The 21,179-nt window shown below is 42.8% G+C and overlaps 2 protein-coding genes across 4 annotated transcripts; one reads left to right on the top strand and one right to left on the bottom strand.

Moving 5' to 3' along the window:
* Nucleotides 1-898: 898 nt before the first annotated feature.
* Nucleotides 899-4,409, bottom strand: cox6b2 (cytochrome c oxidase subunit 6B2). Of its 2 annotated transcripts, none has more exons than XM_026999186.3 (4): nucleotides 4,298-4,409; nucleotides 3,486-3,622; nucleotides 2,792-2,892; nucleotides 899-1,123 (listed from the first exon to the last, which is right to left on the bottom strand). In XM_026999186.3, the coding sequence occupies exons 2-4, from the start codon at nucleotides 3,589-3,591 to the stop codon at nucleotides 1,070-1,072; spliced, it is 261 nt and encodes an 86-aa protein (XP_026854987.1). In that variant the 5' UTR covers nucleotides 3,592-3,622; nucleotides 4,298-4,409; the 3' UTR covers nucleotides 899-1,069. The 2 variants fall into 2 exon arrangements, with proteins under 2 accessions (XP_026854987.1, XP_026854986.1); XM_026999185.3 differs by having other exon boundaries at nucleotides 4,283-4,376.
* A 1,853-nt stretch (nucleotides 4,410-6,262) lies between these two features.
* On the top strand, nucleotides 6,263-18,214 carry rasip1 (Ras interacting protein 1). Of its 2 annotated transcripts, XM_026999111.3 has the most exons (16): nucleotides 6,266-6,664; nucleotides 7,460-7,581; nucleotides 8,358-8,809; nucleotides 9,225-9,485; nucleotides 9,953-10,185; nucleotides 10,509-10,667; nucleotides 11,107-11,311; nucleotides 12,202-12,500; nucleotides 13,046-13,207; nucleotides 13,830-13,870; nucleotides 14,397-14,551; nucleotides 14,892-15,004; nucleotides 15,112-15,406; nucleotides 15,662-15,825; nucleotides 16,707-16,848; nucleotides 16,997-18,214. In XM_026999111.3, exons 2-16 carry the CDS (start codon nucleotides 7,460-7,462, stop codon nucleotides 17,173-17,175), a joined length of 2,982 nt encoding a protein of 993 aa, XP_026854912.2. In that variant the 5' UTR covers nucleotides 6,266-6,664; the 3' UTR covers nucleotides 17,176-18,214. The 2 variants fall into 2 exon arrangements, with proteins under 2 accessions (XP_081552394.1, XP_026854912.2); XM_081696268.1 differs by lacking the exon at nucleotides 13,046-13,207 and having other exon boundaries at nucleotides 6,263-6,664.
* Nucleotides 18,215-21,179: the final 2,965 nt, after the last annotated feature.

Raw genomic sequence — 21,179 nt, 5'->3', positions numbered from 1 at the left:
GCACAGGATCCACAGTGGATATTTTCCCAGTTTCAGAGAATAGTTCTCCGTATACTCGTGACGTCACTGCATCAGAAAGCCACACAAGATTGGCACTTTTTGAAATAATAGCCACAGCTAGTCTGGCACTGAAAACCATTCAGATCGCTCAATTTTGCCCATTTGAACTGAAACTGATCCACTGATGACTTGTTCACTTTATTTTATGCTGCACTCCAGGGTAACATTTTTCCATACAGGATATGTTCAATCATAAAAAGGGCAGATGTCTCTAATAAAGTGGTCTCACAGTGTGGGTCTCTTTAAATAACAAGCAAGTTCTATGACCCCCAATCAGCCATTTCCAACCTACCACAGGATATTGTTTTATCCCATCTTTGCTCCCTGAGGAGAAACCCCTCCTGATTTAAATGAACACATTTCTGTGTCTTGCACATGGCCACTTTAACAAAACATACATGATCAGACAGGCTCAGGGCACCCAGGCAGAGAAATAATTACTTGCATACTTACCTGCTGCCTCTGCCTTGAGGTGTGGACTTCATACCATCCTTAGTCAAGCATTTATTTTATAACCCTTTTTATATATTGCGCAATACTACCTACAAAAACACAAACCTTGTGTGGGCCAGTGAGATATCCAGCTACCCTGGGCATGTGATCATGGATGGGAGCAACACAGGAACCAAACTGTAAAGAGCCTGAATAGTTAGTCACTTACTTGGATGCTCCCCATCACATAGAATACATATGCAAGGCTTTTGTAAGTTGCATTTCTCTTTATTCAACAATACACACCCCTTTAACAACTAAAAACATCTTAGTTGCTGGTATGTGTTGTGCTAGTGAAAATCAAAATGATTTTCAGCCCCTTCCCTCTCAAATGAAGTACATAATGTAAATCACTTTGTGCGTTTATTGTGTAAGAAGTAGAATAACAGGGCCTCTTAACGGTCACAGGAGGTCATTTTCAGGTCAGGGCAATCTGATGCAAAGTAACACACGGTTAAATTGTGAGGTAATCTACAAGAGATGCAGAGATGTTAGTAAACAAAGGACCACAGCTTGTTCAGATCTTTCCTGGGAAGGATGCATTCTGGACCTGTTCATCCCACTTCTCCACCTAGACAGAAAGAAGACAGACATGGTGAAAATGGTAATCGTCATTTAGCATCAATGCTGACTGTAGCCTCCTTCACTTAATTACAGCTCAGCGTGAATCTGCTACCAGCTACTGCACTACAAAGCAGTAACGGGGCTCTGCCTGCAGCCTCTAGAAGACTAGGATGTCCTCTTCAGGACTGTCCTAGTAGAACGTGAATGCAGCGAGACCTCTACTGTCTGATGCAGGGTAGTACAACAGATCTGAGGAAGCTCTTGAAGTAATATAAATAAATTAAACAAAACAAAAGTATGACTGATGGAGCTCAGCTCAAATTAAAAATCACAGACAGTGAAAATTCCACACAGAAAAAGGTACAAGTAAAAAATAAATAAATGTCATTTGTCAGCATGTCTAGTGTTGAATGCAGGTGGGCAGCTGAAGAGTAGCCAGTACTGCACAGATTCAGTTCAGATGTGTTTAATGAGGCCAAGAGGTCCATCTGTCTTGTGGCTGAAACAAGAGCAATTATGCCACCATTTGGAGGAGTATTTTAGTCACGTCAAAATCCATTATTTTCCATTATCCCTAAATTATACACACACAAAAAATAAACATTATATGCCACTTCATGGCATCCCCTGTAACTTTAAATGACAAACCACCAAAGTTGTGCCCAAAAGAAATGAACACATTCCCTACAATATTCAAATGACTGGTGTGTGATCATTAGGGTTGGGTATCAAAACTGGTTCCAAAATTCCAAAAACCAAGCACCCATTAAAAAAAACAAAAAAAAAACCAAACACATTGATTCCACTTATCACTGGACAGGAGACATTGGACAGCTGTATTGTGTAATACGCCATCGCATAGCTATTTTATTATATAGCATTAGCAGAAGATGGACCGTGGGAATCGCTCAAAAGTTTGGCTTCACTATGTGAGAGAAAACTAAAAGGTAAAAAGTGTGAAATGTGAAGAAAGTGGACCAGTTGTAAAGGAGGTTGTACCTCCAACATGGCAAAGCATCTTGGGAACATTCAGGCTACTGAGTTTCAGCAGTGCACCATGTTCCACCAACTGGGGTCTCCAAGCCCAAATGCTGCTTTAGCCAGCTCCGCAGACACACACACACACACCTCACATGTCCCGTACAGCCAGCCTGCAATACCCCTTTCTCATTAGCAATGAAGGGAAAACCAGTGAGAAAACCGAGGAGTGTCAGAGTGGCATTTGTTGTAAAAGGGCTAAAGCCTCTCCATTGTCAAGTCATCATCCTTTAGATAAGCAGATGACCAGGACACTAAATCCAAAGTACACTCCCTCCACCAGAGAAAAGCAAATTCACAAATGTTTCTAAACAACCATTAGAACTTTTTTGGGTTTCAGTTGACTGCTAGTGCACTGATTACACTGATGTTCTGCAGTGTTTTGTTTTTTTTAGTACCAAAGATGTTATTCATTATCAAAAGGTAATTTATTGTGGCATCTATCAAGAATTCAGCATAATGGATAAGGCTAAAACTGAATAATAGTTGACAAAAAAAAGAAAAAGATATTCCTAAACATTAGGTACCTTTTTTCACCATTTTGGATTCAAAACTTGGAATCAATAAGAACCAGAATCGATAGACAAAATCATGCAAATAAAGCTGTGTTGATCCAAAAGGAAATAGTCTTTCTTACCCAGTTAATGGGGCACAGGCTCTTGTATACTTTCTGATACCATTCACAAGGAGAAGTATCCTGTCCTTTTGCAGTCAATGCCTTATTACATCTGTGAAAGTCTGTGAAGGACAGAACAACACACATTAGGCCCATGTAAAAAAACAAAAAACCCCACACATTAAATTGCAACATTACAACTTAATCCATGGTATAAACCTTCATGGTCAGTTCTACTCTGCGTGTGGGTTAACACTGTACCTACTACTACATGGTTGCATCTCTGGATTTGAACCATCCATGCAGTTTTTAACAAATGCATGCAACACAGACAACTTAAGAACACCTGTAATGCTATGTGTCAAAGAAACAAGGTGAATACTACAAAACGATTGGACACTAGTTCAAGTGTATCGTAAATATGAGCAAATGAAAAATTCCCCACAGCAAGATTGTGGGTCTTAATTTCTCAATTAGTTATACGAGTCACTTTCTTTAGGTGAATCAGTTGTCCAAAAAAACATGATGCAACTCATCAATTGTTCTTTCTATGAAGTGTTCCCGCATCTGAATTTCAGACTAACCCTCTCAGATTAAAACCAAGACAGCTGGGATCAGGTATACACTGATAAGATGCTAACTAAAAATACGTCCATCTGGAATTTAAATAAATGCATAGTGTTAACGTAATATTTCAACCACTACCAACACTTACCAACGTAGTTTTGATAACAGTTTCGTGTCTGATTGGTATTGGGGAAACGGGCGTCAAATGGGGCCGTTTTGTAATTCTTAATCTTCTCTTCAATGACGTTTGACATCTTTGACCGATATTTGACGGTTAGGTCAACACTATAAGTATACACACACACACACACACACACACGCGCGCGCGCGCGCACAGGTGTAAGCATGAAACAGCAGTACAGGAAAAACTGACGGTTCATGATTCGAGTGCTTTAACACTAGCTAACTCAATGGGCGGCCTTCAGTCAGCTAACAGGGTGGTAGACGGAACGTAGCCAGAGACAGGGACTGTAGCTGAGCCAGGGACAGAGACAGAGGGACTGTAGCTGAGCTAAAGTATGTTAACATTAGCGGTCACGGTGTTCAGTCAATACCGCAACTAGCGAGCCGTTTGGCCTGGACAGACGGCGACGGTCCCAAATGCAAACAAGCTAACCTTACTATAGAACGTTTTGATTACTCGATGTTTAGTTTATCAAATTCAGGATTTTCACAAAGCCTTTTAAAGCATAAACAGAAACCTGAGAGATGAGAATCCCACTGACCGACTTTACGCACCCGTTGTAACCTTGATGGCTAGCTAAGCGGTTAGGGACTGCTAGCTACCATAAGCTCTTTTAGCTAGCTAGCCAAAAGGAACAATGGGAAACATCTGTCAGTTACTAAATTAACTATCATTATATGTAACGTAGACGTCCACGTTCTTAAAACGTGAACTTAACAAAATATTAAGAAAACGCTAAACCAAGCAGTTTTCTGACCCACCTAAAACGTCCTTACCGAAACGTCCTCCTGAGAAACCAGCGAAGCGCAGTGAATTGTGGGATAGCTAAGCTCCGCCACAGGGCAGGGGGCGGGGCTCTACGAGTCGCCGTGTCGCACCGACGTGTTAAACATTGCTGTACTTGTGCACGCAGTCTTGTGGCAGGCGTGTGCTATCGTTCCCCCAAAGGTAGGTAGATTTCTTCAGAAGAACTACCTTCCCTCTCCATCTAACAAAAGGCTCCCTTTCAGTTATTTCGCATGCCTTTACCATTTAATACCAGTTAATTTAAAATTGTTTTTTTCCCCCTACAGTTTCTGTATCCTGTATTCTTTATCCATATGTAAATATGGAATATCCAGTATTCATATAATCAGAATTAGGAAAGCATTCACTCTTTGCATAGGTTATCATTTCATTTGATTTTGCTTTAGTCTACTAGAGGAGGGGGAAAGCTGATTAAATGGAGTTGAACATAAACTGCCATCAGATCCCTAAAACATGCACATACAGTGACAGCATAAACGTAAAATGAGTATCACAGTCCTAGTCTCTTCCCGAACCCATTATTAATTCCTTATTAAAGTTGAACTGATCTGGAACATGGACCTTATTAGGCTCAGAAAAATGTAAAACCTGAAATTAGAAATTGGGGATCAGTTCGGTTGTGATTCACCGTGTAGTAACTCTTATCTGCCTTTGCAGGGCACTGTTAGCTTCTGAAAGCGCAATCCAGCTGAATTAGGATTCCACAGTAGGAAATTAACTGTACAGTAATGCATGAGAACAGTCTGCCGGTGGACAGAACACACTACTGCACTGTACTCACTCATTCCATGCACATTCTCTTCTCCAGTCAAGAAAAGCTTTCACTCACTTGCCAAAAACAAACATGGAGGGACGAATAGGAATGACGCACAGGAGCCTTCACAGCCTGCTGTCAGAGCTTCCTGTCTGAGAATCCTGCAGCTCAGTGTCTGCTAGTGTGTGCTAGTGTGTGTTTCACAGATGTCTTGTATGTGACCCCAAAGGATTTTCAGAAGCAATATAAATCCATCTGCTTGCAAAATGAATAAAACTGACAGTGAAAATAAGAGCAAAGAATTCAGTGGAAAAGATATTTTACTGCATAGAAACTACAGGTCTGTACTTAATGACCCTCTCTGAAATGCCCAGAAAAGTACTGCAGACACACACATGCACACACACACACACACACATGCACACACTCTTTTTCCTGTCACCATTATCCTGTTGTTGTCGAAGTCAAAGGTCATAGGTGCCCTTCTCTCACCAGCTTCCCGTCAGACAAGGTCTCTTACTTCCTCTTTTCAGAAAAGACCCCTCAAATCAACTGCTATGTATAAAACCTGCTGAGGTAAGCATACATGTCTGGGCTCGGTTTGTAATATGTGTGAAAATATGCAGTTTTATCATCTGTAAATCTGTTACTAGTTTGAAGACAATATAATTAAGCAATTCCTGGCTGGTGTACTCAGGTGCTTGACGAACTAAACCAAACAATTATGTATTTAGACATTATCCCTTCATCTTGATGAACCTGATAATGTAACTAGGAGCCTTCATAATTCAGTCAGTTTTAATGAACACTCAGCCCCATAGGAGTGTTCAAATGACTACTCACATTCTGCGATACACTGATGGAGATTCAGGGTACATCTGAACAGGATGTGGTGTATAAACAGCACCTGTCCTTACACAGGCTTCAAATCATTACAATCCCTGTCTACAAGCATAATGTTCAGCTGTGTTTTTAGCCTGACTGTGTGTGCGTTCTACATCCTTACATCTCTCTCTCTCTCTCTCTCTCTCTCTCTCTCTCTCTCTCTCTCTCTCTCTTTCTCTCTCTCTCTCTCTCTAGCTCTCTCTCTCTCTCTCTCTCTCTCTCTCTCTCTCTCTCTCTCTCAGGATATAGGTGTTGTCCTGCAATGGGGAAGGAAATTCTGTCACTAAGAACAATGGGCCTGCTTCTCTATCTATAGACCCACATTAGGAGTGAAAGACAGAAAAAGAGGGAGACGGAGAAAGCCAAAGCAAGGATTTGGAGAGGTGCAGAGAAAGACGAGCAGAGATAGACAGAGGGGTTACAAATGAAAAAGAAGTGCTCTGAGAAGCAAGACACTGACTAGGTCAGAAGAGAAAGCACTGTGAGGATACCCCCCCCCCCCTCCCCGCCAAACAATGGACTTTTCTAACTTAATTTCTCTGGAATAAGGGAAGGTAACAGTGGATCGGCAATTAACAGCTTTTCAGCATATTTGTTTCGAGGTAGTACAGTTTTCACAACAATAGGATCCTTTAAAGAGATTTAATCCGATACGAAGGCGTCGCAGTGGGTGAGTCACACTGAACGTCATCTGCTGGTGAGAGGAATCACTTACTCTGTCTTGAAGAATAGAAATGTTTGAATTATAGTTAGTATTGTGATGTGTCTTCCACAAAAAGCCCTCATAGTTTGCTGTATGAAAAGCAATTAAATTGGTTTTGGCTTATATTAGAATGTAGTTCTAATGTAGTCTGATGTGTGAACTGTGCAGTATGGTCAGCAGTTCAAACTAATATTGGGAAAGGCCTTCATTTCGGGGAAAGTGAGCAAGCAGATAACAGTTACTCTCTACCTGCTGAGCCTGACTCTTCCACAACCCCCAAAGAACAGCTTAGCTCAAAAGCATTTTCCTGAATCCCCGAGTATTTACTGTGTAACACTGTGGCCCGTTCCCACTTACTCTTCCATTAACATCATGTGTGGTTTCACTCGTAGCTGAACAAAGCAGGAAAAATGCTCTACCTTGCATGTCCTCATTGCTCGAAAGGATATTTCAGGATTTCCTGTCATCTATCAACTGGTGTCATAAACTGGAAGATGATTTGGATGAGGACAATAGGGCAAAAGACTAACCACACAAACAAGAAAAATTCCTAATAAGATTAGCCTCTAAAGATGACTCATGTTAGCCGCGCAAACTTAACTCCCTCTCTTGTCTTTTTTCCTTTTCTTTTGACCTCTTTTCATTCATTTCATTCCCACTGCTTCGTTTGCATTCCTACTCCTATTAATATCAATTCTGTTCTTTATTCTTCTTTCATCATTTATTACTTTCCGCTTCGTTTCTCTGCATTTTTTTCTGTACCTCTTTCTCCCTCCTTTGGCTGCCAAGATGGAGGAGTCTGGTAGTCCGCGTTTCCGGAAGCTCCATTTCCCTGTGGGCCTGTGGATAAATTCTCCTCGGAAGCACTTTGCCAAGCTGGGAGCACGCTGGCCCAGTGCAGTATCAGTCAAGTCAGTGGACGTTTTTCTAGTTTTATGTTATTGATAGAAAACCCAGTATTACAGTAAATTCTTCTTGTCTGTAGCAGTTAAGTCTTTCTTTATGTGCTGTTATTTGATGCAATGTGCCAGACTAGACAGTGTTTTTGTTTCTCCATTCCAGCACCAGTACTCACCACTACTCACCAGTTTCAAAGCCTAGCAGGGGGCATAAGAATCATTACACCATTTTCCAACCCCCTAAAACACAAACCCCAAAGCTATGGGCTAGTCTACCCACAAATCTATGGGCCAGTCCACCCACAAAGCTTTGGGCCAGTCTAGCCACAAATCTCTGGGCTATTTTACCCACAAATCTATGGGCCAATCTACCCACAAATCTATGGGCAATTCTACCCACAAAACTATGGGCCAGTCTACCCACAGGGCTATGGGTCAGTCTACACACAAAACTCAAATTACATTCCAAATAATACACACAATTTCTGAATACTAATGCCGACACTGTCTGAGGACCTCATAGGTTAATAATGAATTCTCTATTAACAGGTTTAAAAGGTATTGTTTGTTTGGTTTGTGGTAAATGATATTTGAAAACAGAAGTACAGGTTTTAGTTTTTCTATATGTAAAATTAGTGTACTTAAGTAGTTAAAGCAACATGTTCAAAAAGGTCAAATAGATCATCAATGTCTGGAGTGGTGAAAAAATGTTTTATACTGGTTAAAACAGGTTTACTTTATGTGCATCTAGTTTATTTTAGGAAATCCCTTTCTCTTCACTTCCTCAGATCTTCCAATAGCTCAGATGCAGCCTCTGTGCATGAGGCCCCACCTCCAGCCCCTACCTCTGCCCTCTCACTCTCTAACCCCTCTCTAGCCCCGCCCTCCCCCTCAACCCCCCCGGCCTTCCTTCGCCCTCGTCCAGCCAATCAACAGTCTCGTGCCAAGCGCCTGTCCCATCTCTTCCTGAGAGGGAGGTCCAACAGCGATCGTGACCGTGCCATTGGAGAACGTGAGCGGGAACTGTGGGCACACTCAGCCACTCCGTCGTCGCATCACTACCTGCCCCCTGCCTCGTCTTCAGCCCCGGGCCTGGTGAAGATCTACGGCGATGCTCTGTCGAGCGGGGCGAACTACCGTAGCCTGCTGGCTAACATCCACTCCACTGCACGACAGCTCATCCAGCAGGTCATCACCCGCTACACCGAAAGAGAGCGTGAGAGCGAGAGCGATGACACAGGTGAATATAGCAGAGATGAGCCCTGGACTGTGTGGGATAATGGATGGGCTTTGAGTCCTGGAGCACCAGGGCACGGCACGGTTATCTGGTGTCTTCCCTATTGTAGCACAGTTTCGAGTCGTGAAAGACTTGAGTCAGGTGTGTCACACTACACTGTGCTTGAGAGTGCTACTCCAGGTCTGGAATAGAGAACAATCACTTAAGTGTTCAATTGATAAAGTGTTGAGAAAATATAAGTGCTGAGTAAATATAAGTGTTGAATTATATGTTCCTGCGTGCGAAAACAACCAATGCTGGTGTATGGATAAGTATATTGTTGAGTGTATGAGGGATAAATCACTTACAAGGGCACTGGGTCTAAATTTGGAAATGACTAATCCTACTGAATGTCCCAACATCCTGTGCACCTGATCAGTTCCACAGAAGCATTGCCCGGAGGACTTCCTGCTGTGCGATGTCATCGGAAAGCCAATCCAGCAGGCGGATGGAGCCGTCCAATGGCAGACGGAGTGCCGGAGAGGCGTGGCTCCCTGGGAATGCCCCTTGCTCCTGGTGGACATGTGGAGGCCCAAGGACGGCTTTGAGCGCCGCTTTGAGATCCAGCGACGGGATGAATACGAGAGGGAGGAGAGGGAGAAGGAGAAGGAGAGAGAGAGGGATGGGGAGAACTACCATGGTGAGAAAGGAGTAATGTCATTGGCTTGGAACTGACCTGCAATGCTATGGTAGTTTTCAATGTATCCCTACCAATTACACAACAGTTTATAGATACACTATGCAGATGCTATAAGATGCTACATCTGCTATGTAGACACTGATATATAGAAATGTAAAAAATAAATTAGTATTATACTTTTTTTTTTTTTTACTTTTTTACTAAAAGTCATTTAAAAAAATTAGTGACTCCTGGTCAAAAGTGTTTTTGTATAATGCCTAGATTTATAGATGGCTGTATGGAGTACTGCTTCAAAATACAGAAACGAGCATTACACAGCAAAAGTCATTCAGAGTTCCCTTTTAATAAATCGAGCTGCAGCAGTATAGATGTGTGTAAATGGTTTAGTGTAAAATGAATAAGAAAATGATGTAGAGTGATTGGATGAGTAGAGGATTGTGATGGTTTGATTACTGCTGCAACTGCAGTGCGCTGGAGGCGGAGCCGCATGGCATCAGGAGGCGGTCCTGAAGAGGAGAGAGGTCATCGTGGCCGGAACACGGAGCTCCGAAGGAGCATCAGTGAAATGAACATAAGCCTGAGGCGCCGCCATGGCAACCAGGCCACCAACGACCCCAGATACGGTGGCAACACAGCAACCAATGGTGGACCACAGGACAGGAAGAACATAGTGAGCATGATAGCAACGGATACAGGAGAGGTGAGGACCCGAGAAAAAGACAGGGAGATGAAAAGACCAAGACACACATACATCGCAGATATATGGAACGGACATAAGCACTGTGTACTACATACAGTGTGAGTTTCTTAGAATGTGTGGGACACAAACTTTAGACACTTTCGCAAAAACTTGCTCTCCTCTAATTAGATCAGAGCACGGTACGCTCATACAAAACAACCAGAGGGTTGAGATAAGTGCTTTACATGCCCGTTTTCTTCTCTAATAAATGTGTTACTTGTCACTCACAAATTTTGCGACAGTACTAAAGTATGAACCCACAGCTTTTGTTCTCTGTGCTAAAGGTCACTACATCAAGGGTTTCGGGTGATGTGGAGCGACGTCCACGAGGGTCGGACGAGGACAAAGATGCCTGTGACCTGGAAGTGATGTCCCAGAGCCTGATCCTCCCGCCCACAGACCGCCCATACTTCCTGCTTCTGCAAGGCTTTGACCAAAGCAAGGCTAGACATGCAGCACCACACTATCACGGCGCTGTCTCATGACCTCATACCTGCATCCCGCCTAATCGCAACATACCATCTCCTCTTTCATACTCTCGAGTTTATCTGCCGTTGGGCACGCAGCACAGAAGAGCTATACACAGCCATACAACGCCCTATCAGGCCACACAGTGCCTCCACACACTTCGCTATGTCTACATCTGGCCCCGCTGCACAATGACCTCACACAAGAGCGCATTGTTGAAAACTGTAACACACTTCATCCCTTATCAGCTTTCCATTTCTTGAAGACAGTAAACTTAAGATCGCGCCGATTGTCATAACAGCAGCGCCGAAAATGACAACAGGCTTTTTTTATCCACTCTGCCTGTCTCTCCCTTTCAGCTCCTTCCTCGTTTCCTGGTTCTCTGACATGGCTTTTTCTGTTTTATTCACCCAGGACTTTGTGCTGTACATCATGGCGGGCCACACGCATGTGTTCGGCCGGAAGCCGACGGTCCGCGAGAGGGAGAAGGACAGGGAGAGGGAGAGGAAGGGGAAGAGGTCCCTCCGAGTGGACACCTTCCTCTCAGCTCCTGACCTGCTCACCCGCCACCTCCTCATCAGGAGGGACTCCGCTGTCTCTGAGCAGTCCTGCGGTCAAGGTAGCGCACCGCCCCCCCCCGACACACACATCCAAATCTAAATGGCAGGAAAAGACCTATATATAAGAGAACACCCGTACACCAGTACATTACAGATTATGATGTTTACAGAGTACACCAGTAATCAGCAGTCATGCACTTGATAGTCCACTATATATACCAGGAAATTGCCCTTGGACCCTTGCTATTAGTGCCTTTGTTTTATATTTGTGTCATTATATGTCAGATCAGCTAAAATAAAAAAATGAGGTAGCAACACCAATCACTGGCTTTTTAGCTACTGCTTAAGACCATACCAAATAAGTTTAAAGTGTTTTTAGGGAAGGATACTTAGAAACACTTTGACAACTCTTCATGATACCCAGGCAGTCCACACAAAGACCTAATATCTTTGTGGGAGCGATCATCATCACAGTTTTCAACATCAGACTTCAACCACAAGTTTGTAGATGCAAACTAAGAAAATAAGGCCTGAAAAACACCTCAGAAGAGGTTGTATACCTACGATAATCCCGTATGAGGTTGAGAAACACAGCACATAACCTTCAGCTTTAGTTACTTCATGCTGTGTGAATTAGAGATTTTCAAACTTGTCTTCTAATAGTTTTAGAAATAAGATCGGAGCCACAATTATGAAATGATTCCAAACTGAAGAAGGACATCTCTGAACATGAATATCGCCGTAATTTGTTGTGAGCAATGTATACATTCATTGAGGACAGAAAGCTCTGTGCCTCTGACATCATTTGGTGTTCATGCCATGAGTCGATGACTCTAATAAAGTTCCTTCTGGATCACAGCCATTCTTTTAACTCTTTGGCTGCTGCATTAGTGCTGGAGTATTTAACCAGTCTGTTTAACCATAATCTGTACTGCTGTTGGTCCTATAGCTCTGGTGCGTCCATTCAGAGGAGGGGCCGTCACTCATAACGGAGTGGTACTGTACAGAGAGGCGGTGCTTATGCCTGGAGACCTGATAGGGCTTGGGAGTCACTTCCTCTTCCTGTACCGCGATCCCCGTGTGACCCCTGCCCCGCCCATTGCGCTGGCCCCACCCTGGCAGGATGAAAGTACAGCTTCCTTTGGCACTGGAAACATGGTGGACAGGCAGGAAGCTCTCAGGCATTATCTGGGCTCCACTGAGGCAGTGTTGAAATTTCAGGCCAAGCACGCAGACACTCTCCTTCAGGTACAGTGGACCACTGGTGTAGACATTCTTTGGCATTAGTAGTGTTACTGTTAAAGCTAGCTACGGTTGAAGAGAGATAACTACCATATGTAACGGTTCCTACAGGTGGGTTTGCTGATGGATGCTGTGTTGTGTGTGTGTGTGTGTGTGTGTGTGTGTGTGTGTGTGTGTGTGTGTATATATATATATATATATATATATATATATATATATATATATCACGTGTAGTGCCCCTGTACCATGGGTAGCAATTTCCCTACATCAAAAATCTACACACAGTTAAATGTCATTATAGGTACATGTGAGTGCTACCAAATGTTCCAGGTGGTGTTACTGATCCTTTCTCAGGTAACACATAAGACCTAAACAAACTGATAAAAAGGAAATTGTTTATGGGGTTAAATACAGCTGCAGGGTAATGCAGTATTTCCATGGGTGAAAACTGCTATGTTGGTGTATACATCTATAAATACCGCTACAATACTGCAAGATGTTTTTCCCTTAAACTGAGTTCCTCTGTAATTAAATTTCTATTTTTGTTTTAGGAAATTATCTCGAAGAATTCGACTCCTGATTCAGGAGGTGGACCCCTAGCGCCAGCCTATCTGCTGTCACTCGTAATTGAACATGCCTCCAAACATCTGGACCCTGCATTAACACCCCAACTATTATTAAAGGCAGCCAATCAGATAAAAACAATTGTGTGGGTGAGCATCAATCCCCTAGTATTCTTTCAAAAATCGATTAATTCAAATGGAATTTGGAAAAAAAAGAGGATTGTTCAAAAATATCTGGATTATAGCCATGCGATTTTCAAGTCTGCATTGACACCTGCAGAGCTATACATTTAGAATATGTTATCACTGGTCATTCATCTGTCTCTGTGAGAATGTGCCATCCACTGTTACACTACTGTCCAGTTACAGCCACATATAGAGAAGGCGAGAGCACAGGGAACACATGATACAACTACTGTAGAAGTGCTGAAAAAAGATTTGGAGATGGCAGAGTGTGTGAGCTTGTGTGCGTGTGTCTGGGTGCGTGCGTGAGCTTTGAGGACCTGGGGCCAGGGTAGGCTGTGGTGTGAGGAACCACAGCTGCACACACATGGGCTTTCACTGGTATTTCACTGGAGTTTGTAAACAGAGGTTGACTGATGTCATTTCCACCCGTTTGGAAAATGTGCTGTCATTGTCCGGACACATTGGCCAAACACACCCGCCCAAGCATTCATCCGAGTCCGCTCTAATCTCTCTCTCTCTCTCTCTCTCTCTCTCTCTCTCTCTCTCTCGCTCTCTCTTTCTCCCTGTTCCATTATTCATGTTCCAGGACAACATTAAAGACTTTGGAGACAAACATCCCACACAAACGTAAGACATTGGACTTCTGGACCGAACACGTGTAGTATAGGATGTGCTTCCCGCCCCCACCCTGTTCGTCATGTCCTTGTACCACAGAGGAGGAACACGTACTAAGCACTGATCTGAAAATATTGCGCTCTGGGGTTGTTAAGAATCTAAAGCCCATATATCTAAACCTGAAAAAAGAACGGAGCCGCAGAGAAGACATTCCAGCCATGACCTATACAACCCTAGTGTAATCCTAAACACCATTATCTTAGAATCTGTAGTGTAAGTAGCTCCAGATCTCATCCAATCCATACAGACAGTAGATCATACCGAAGGCAAGAGGGTTTAACTCTTGGTGGGGTCAGCTAGGACTTTTTATCTCGTCCACAGCGAACTAATTAATAATATCAGTGCATTGGTCTTTTGATAAAATGATAATAGAAGGCCATCCCTTTCTTTCCATTTTACCTGTATTAAGGCCCCATGACTGCATTTTTGAACTTCTGTATTGGGTCCAAATGGTGGTGGTGAATATGTGTGTGTGCAGTTCTCCAGACTCCGAAGCTGACCCTCCTCCTCCTAGCGTGCAGAAGCTCTCCTCTGACCTCCGACCCCTCATGTTCTGGATGTCCAACGCCACTGAGCTCCTCAACTTCTTCCAGGTCAAAGCTGAAGATATGGAGAAGGAGTGGGAATTTGAAGGTGAGAAAACAAACAAACAAACTGTACAGTTCCTTGCTGAATTTCCAGATTATACACTAAAACTGCATTTCCTCAAAACATAGTGTGACATTTCTCAATGTGCTGCATCTCCACATCTCATTTTTCCATGCTGTCCATTTTGTTTGGCACAGCAGACAAAGCACTTTGCGTTCCCTTCCATCGAATTATTGCCAACTGTGCTTTTTGTGTTTACATTTGGTCAAACTACCTAGCTGTGAGCTGAAGTCCTACACAGAATAGATTAATACATACTGTTCAATTTTCGGCTGCGTTTGTGGTTCAGCTATGGTTCATGTCTTGTCGTTGTCGTTACTTTTAGTGCCCGGTGACCCAGTTCTCTCAGCTGACATGGACATGTGTTCCGAGGCGCTGGCGCAGCTTGATGATGTCATCATGCACACCTTCCAGCAGTGTGTGTATCACCTCACAAAGGTGGGAGGTGGCTAGGAGATACTCCACAGATTTTAAGACATGCCTGAGGACATACGGAGAGAACGTCAAGCTCCTTCTACCTATGGTTTCCTCCTTTGCACTGTCAGACCCTGTACTCTCTGCTGCCCACACTACTGGACACCAACCCCTTCTCGAGCGAGGACAAAGAGAAGGAGAAGGCCGGTGCAACGGACGGCACAGGCCACGTGGGTGGAGGCGACGGGGACGAGGAGGGCGACGTGTCCAGCCTGCCCCCCACGGTGGCTGGCCTGGTGGAGGTGTACCACTGCTCCCTGCAGATGTCGCGGGAGGCCTGCCTCTCGCCCCCACTCACCTCACAGACCTTCGGCTACCTCTTCTTCTTCACCAACACCTCCCTCCTCAACACCCTGCTGGAGAGAGGTAGCATCCACAGGGGGCTCTGGCCAGTCTTCAGAGACATCAGCGCTGCACTGTGTGTTAGATCAATAAAACATTAGCATTACTCATGCGCCCAGAAGAGCTGTAACAGTCTGAGTCTTGGATTTATATTATTTGACAGAACTTAATTGGGTAATTAAGTAATTTGATGTACTTTGGAACAGATTTGTAATTTGGGGCAGTTTGTCTCTGGTGCTGATTTGATTATGTGTGTTTATGTTTTTCCTGCTGTGTTAGATGGTTTGTTTTCCTGGTCTCGTGCGGTGCAGATTCGCACTAATCTAGACCTGGTCCTCGACTGGCTGCAGGGGGCGGGCCTAGGAGACATTGCCTCAGAGTTCCTCAAGAAGCTGTCAGTCACTGTGAATTTCCTGTGCATCCCTAAGACCCGCCTCATCCAGGTAAGGCCAACTGGAAGCAGAAGAAAGTCCTGTTTCCACTTTATTTTATATATATATATATATATATATATATATATATATATATATATATATATATAAACGGAATAGATTTGATCCAGGCTGTGGCCGTATTGTCATTCTGTCATTTTGATTAAAGCTGATGTATGTGATTTATTTATTCAGCTAACACTTCAGCTAAACTGGCTTTGCATTATAGGTCTTGGTGAGTGCCTTAAGTTCAGTAATAAATAACTTAATTTTTGGAGTGGCTGTATTAGCCAATTAGGGAAATTTTCTTCAAGGAAGTCCAGTAGGTGAGCCTTCCTTCTGGTCAAATAGTTTTCATGTGTATAAAACAGAAAGCAGGGGTGACTAAGCATTAGCTGTAAATGTCTATGCAAAGACATTTTGAGAAAGGTTAGAATGGAGATCACATTACAGTGTGGAGCTGGACTCTTTCAGTAGCTGTGTGGTGTATGTTAGAAAGAATTGCGAAATCAATCCCAGCCGTGTTAATTATGTCTAATGGAGGCCTTGCGCCATTTGCTATGCTTGAAATGTCCATTCATTGTACTTGGTGAAAAGATGCTATCTGCCATTCTAAGTGTGATTACACAAGCAATTACCAATTTTCTAAACAAAAGTGTCTTGAAGAGTGTTGTCTAGGCACAGACAGGAGGTTTCTTTAAACACTTATATAGTCCAGAGGCCAAAAAGCTAATTGGCCTAAAGGCTAAAAGTTCAAGACTACAGGACTAGAGGCCAAGTTCAAACCATCTATATCCTCTCAGTGCCCCTGGTACTGTGAAAAGTGTATAGAGGATGGTGTAAATTCCCTACAGCCAGGCCTTTATACAATACCAGTCTCTTTCTTGTGTCAGTCATCTTGGGCCAGCCTACAGGAGGACCATGCCTTGCTAAGCCCCGCCCAGCTTCACCACCTTCTAACTCATTATAAGCTGGGACCAGCCAGAGCTCCGCCTTCCTGCTGGGCTCCACCCCCAGGAACTGAACTTGGAGGTGGTAAGTAGTTAAGCTCAGTAAAACTAGACACATCATATCCATTCTGATTACAGCAAATATCCCAAGCTTCTAAAAACACTATATGGACTTACAAGTCACATAAATTAAAGAAACCTTAAACCTCAGTCGTTTTCTTTTATTTACTCAGATATTTTTGAGAGTTTCCTAGACCACCCACCTCTCATCCTACCCAATGAGACCCCGAGTTTGGACCTTTCTCAGCCAATTCCAACACCTGAGCTCCAGAAGGAAGTGATACGTTTGCGAACGTTCCTGTTGGGGCTGGACCAGGATGATCTCCCAGCCAATCAGCGAACAAGGCTGTAGAACTTGCCTTAGAAAAACAGAAAACAAACATCATTCTGGAGCTGTGGCCTTAAATGTAATTCCCTCAAATGTCTGAGGTCCATAGAGGGTCAATTTAAACTGAATACACACCCATAGCCTTGACATACACAGCACATGTATGAGGTTTTAATATGCATCACTTTCTTTGCAGGTAAACAGAAATGACTGTGAGACTTTGCCTTTAAGTATTACGGATATAGGTTATGAACCTTTTTTTTTATTGTTTATTGGACAAAAAAAAAACTGAAAGGTTGTGCAGGTTGGGTTTGAATAATACCTTCACTACATTGTTAAACTCAAAAGTTGCAATTTAAACTGCACAAATTAGGCAAATCAATACAATGAAGAAAGGGTATGTAATTGTACTGTTTATGAGACTCATTGCCTGGTTGCAATGGTTACATTTCAGTGGTTGATTTACTTCTAGGCTAATTAAGAAGAATATGTGTTTTCATTAATTTTTACTTCTTATAAATGTAAAATGGTTTTGGTGGTGACATTATAAGTATATTACTGCACACTAATAAGAAGAATATAACATTACAATTTATAATAAACACTTGCTTTATAGTTTATATGGCACATATTTCAAACCACATTGGATGTGATGTTGCATTTTACAGCCCTTTACTATAAACACTGTATTTTAGTCAATACAGTTAATTAGAAAACATGTTCAACTTCACTCTCATAATTTGGCTTTGCTACTAGCTTTCTTGTTTGTTGCTGGAGTGAAACGTGCACCATTATAATCTCACGTTTTTAGCTGCATGACTAGCACAACTTCAGTTCCCCACTTTACTACTAAATTCATGTTCTAGATGTAATGCATGTTTGCAACAGCCCCTTTATAACCTCACACTATATTACGGTCAGAGGAACAACCAACATCTGTTTCCTGCTCCAATATATTGACCAGCCTCCCATATTGTTATGTTGATCATCTAGATGCATCACATCTTCTCTGCATATGGTGTATTTTCCAATCTTGCCAATAAACATTAATGGCATGAGACCAGTTCAGTTTACACCAGTCAGTTGTTTCTGTTGTGTGCTTAATCAGCTCAGCGTTCAGATCATGCCATTCTATTAATCAACACTGGGTGGCGTGATGGCGATGCACAAAGACCTAATAAATGATCACACTAAGACCCCCTGATAACTGGGCTGCCGTTACAGGTAGGCCGTTCTCCAACGGCACAAATACTTTATTCGTCTCTCTCAAGGTAGCATGTTATAGTGGTATAGATGTTTCAGTCGTATCTCAAAATTAGTTAGTCAGGTGGAAATGTAAGTGCCACACGGTCCATTTGTCCATTCCTAAAAGCAGCAGAAGATTGATGGCAAAACTAGATTCGGTGTACATCCATAATAACATGCATATACACAGACATCTCGTTTCTTAAGGCAGCGATACTTCACAAGATAAAGGCGAGAAGCAGGTCAATGTCAGGAGACTCGTCAGGGATGCTATCACTTGTGTTATGTCGTCTTTCACGCAGTTACATTTCTCTACTGTTCCTTCGCTTTGGACCGCTTGCACATTCTTATCCTCCGTCTAAATAAAAACACACCTGTTCTTCATCTCGGTGAGCTCAGGGAGTGGAGGAACATTTAAAGGCGCCTCTACATCATAGCAGCCTTTGGTGAATAAGAAAGTACCATCACTGTCGTCATCTATTATTTTGGACTCACGGTTCACATGAGCTTTTTCCCGTTTGTTGTTTTGGCTGAATGCCAGCCTCTGTCTTCCTGCCCATGGCTCGGCTCTCACTCGTTTTACCGTAAGCAGCAGGCGATTTCGCGAGTCGGTTACATCACTCCGGACATTTATTGGGTAAACGTCTCCAATCTTCATCACGAAAAAAAAACCCGTGCACGCCAAGTCATCGACGTAAATCAGTTGTAGATTCGTGATTCATCCTTGAACGAGCCTGTGGTCAGACTTTAATCAATTAAGCGCCTATGCCATTTCTGACTGTCAGTTCCGTGCGGTTTGTGAGCGTGACTCGTGTCACCCGATCGTTATGGAGAGGATCTGGGATTTTGAACTGGGCGAAAACAGTAAAGATGTTTTTGAGGGCCAAAGCGACACAGTAGCAATGCTGTAATGGTTCCGTGATGTGTCCTCCGCACATTATCGTCAAAACTGGCTCACAGTCTAACCTCTCCGTGCAGAAGCACGCACGCACACACACACACACACACACACACACACACACACACACACAGACAGCACGCAGAAAACTACACCAGTTTACCAACCACTCACCAACCACTCACCAACCACTCACCAACACACACCGAGTTAAATATGTGCCAAAATGTTTGAGAGAATATGTTTTAAGAAGCAATATTACACTTTGAGGGGATAACGGTACTCTGCGCGCAAAATTAATAAACTCAAATGCTCTTATCAGTACTGAATGCCCAGGTAAATATATTTGGATTTTCTAAGAGAAAAAAGAAAAAAGCTCTCATTCAAAAGTTGACAACTTGCTCGACAGTGTAATTTCCATTCTAAAACTTGTGTGTGTGAAAACCACTCGGTCCCCATCAAAAGGTGATATCTTCCCCATGTAAAACGCTGGAATGACTGTAGCAAAACCCAGTCAATCAGATATTTCCTGTTGTTCTTATCCATTGCGCCATAGTTCACAATGAACAATGATTAGTGGAAATGCAAGAGGAAACAAAAGCTTTAAAATACAGAAAGCAAAAGATATGTAAACCAGCTGCGTCTTTAGTTTCAGAATATTCCAGTTTTTAATTTTAGGGTTTTAGAGTAGGCCTATACTTCTTATCCAAAGGGATTGGTGCTGAAATGTTAGTAGCAAAGAGATTTATCCCTTACATTTATAATCTAAGGATGTGCTTAACCAATATGTGTGATAAGCATGCATGGGAACAATGATAAGGATTATGAGTAGGCCTTAAAAAACAGGTGCAGTATTCTGCAAAGGAAGTAGCATTATCTTAACTTTTCTGACTGAAGCGAATTTAAAACTATTAATTTTAAGTTTGTTAACTAGCTAAGTAATGTTATATCCATGGTTAAGATCTGCTAAGAAAATGAAAAAGCTAACATTACATAACTAGCCATGTTACATATTTGTGTGTTTTACTGATAATTTATATTTTATTTGATTCTAGAAAGTAAGCTAATCTAGATAATGTCAAAAACATTACAAGCAGATGGACTCACCATGGCAACGAAACTGCCACAACTGGTGCATTGACAGGAACTAGCACTCTCACTGGCTGGAGTTTGGGCACAAGCTCTCCCGTGCCTCACACCGAGCAGATGTGTAGCTTCAGAGAGGCTTGTATTGCTGAGTGCTAACATAGCACATGAACACGCAAGAGTTTCGAATGTGGAGAGCATTGTTGAGTAAGTTTGGAATGGAGCCTGAGTTTGCACATGAGTTTTAAATGGAAATAACAGTGTCGAGCAGATTTTCAAGTATTGAATGAAAGCAGAATGTATTTTGAGCAAATCTGAAGGTATTTACCTGCACAATCAAGCTTATTAGATGTACTCTCAGAGCACTGTTGTTCTCTCAAAGTGCAATATTTCTTTAAAAAATGTAATTAGCTTCTCTCAAACATTCTGGCACAAACTCCACAAACACACATGCACGCACACCTCCAGGTGCAGTTCCCCACACCTGTTGGAAGTATCTCTCTGTAATTAGGACAACACAATTATTTTTCGGATACGGGGGCAAGAAGGTGGGTGCTGGTGTAGACAATAGAGGGCTTATTCTCCCTGTCCTTCCCCTTTTTCTCTATCTCTCAAGTAATGATAGCTCCTTCCACTCTTCAAAGGCCATCACTTCTCTACAGAACAGCTGAGTCAGGTATCTGAGGAGGCAGGTGGGAACGCATGCTTGTCTTTACCCTACGCAAGTGCATTTTTCTGTTCAGCTATATTCACATCCTTGTGCATGCTTGCACACTGTGTGTGTGTGTGTGTGTGTGTA

This window comes from Electrophorus electricus, chromosome 14 (assembly GCF_041902795.1).
Source record: "Electrophorus electricus isolate QZ-2024a chromosome 14, ASM4190279v1, whole genome shotgun sequence".
Taxonomy (NCBI): Eukaryota; Metazoa; Chordata; class Actinopteri; order Gymnotiformes; family Gymnotidae; genus Electrophorus; species Electrophorus electricus.
The sequence above is the reverse complement of the archived record's forward strand: the minus strand, read 5'-3'. Positions and strand labels throughout refer to the sequence as shown.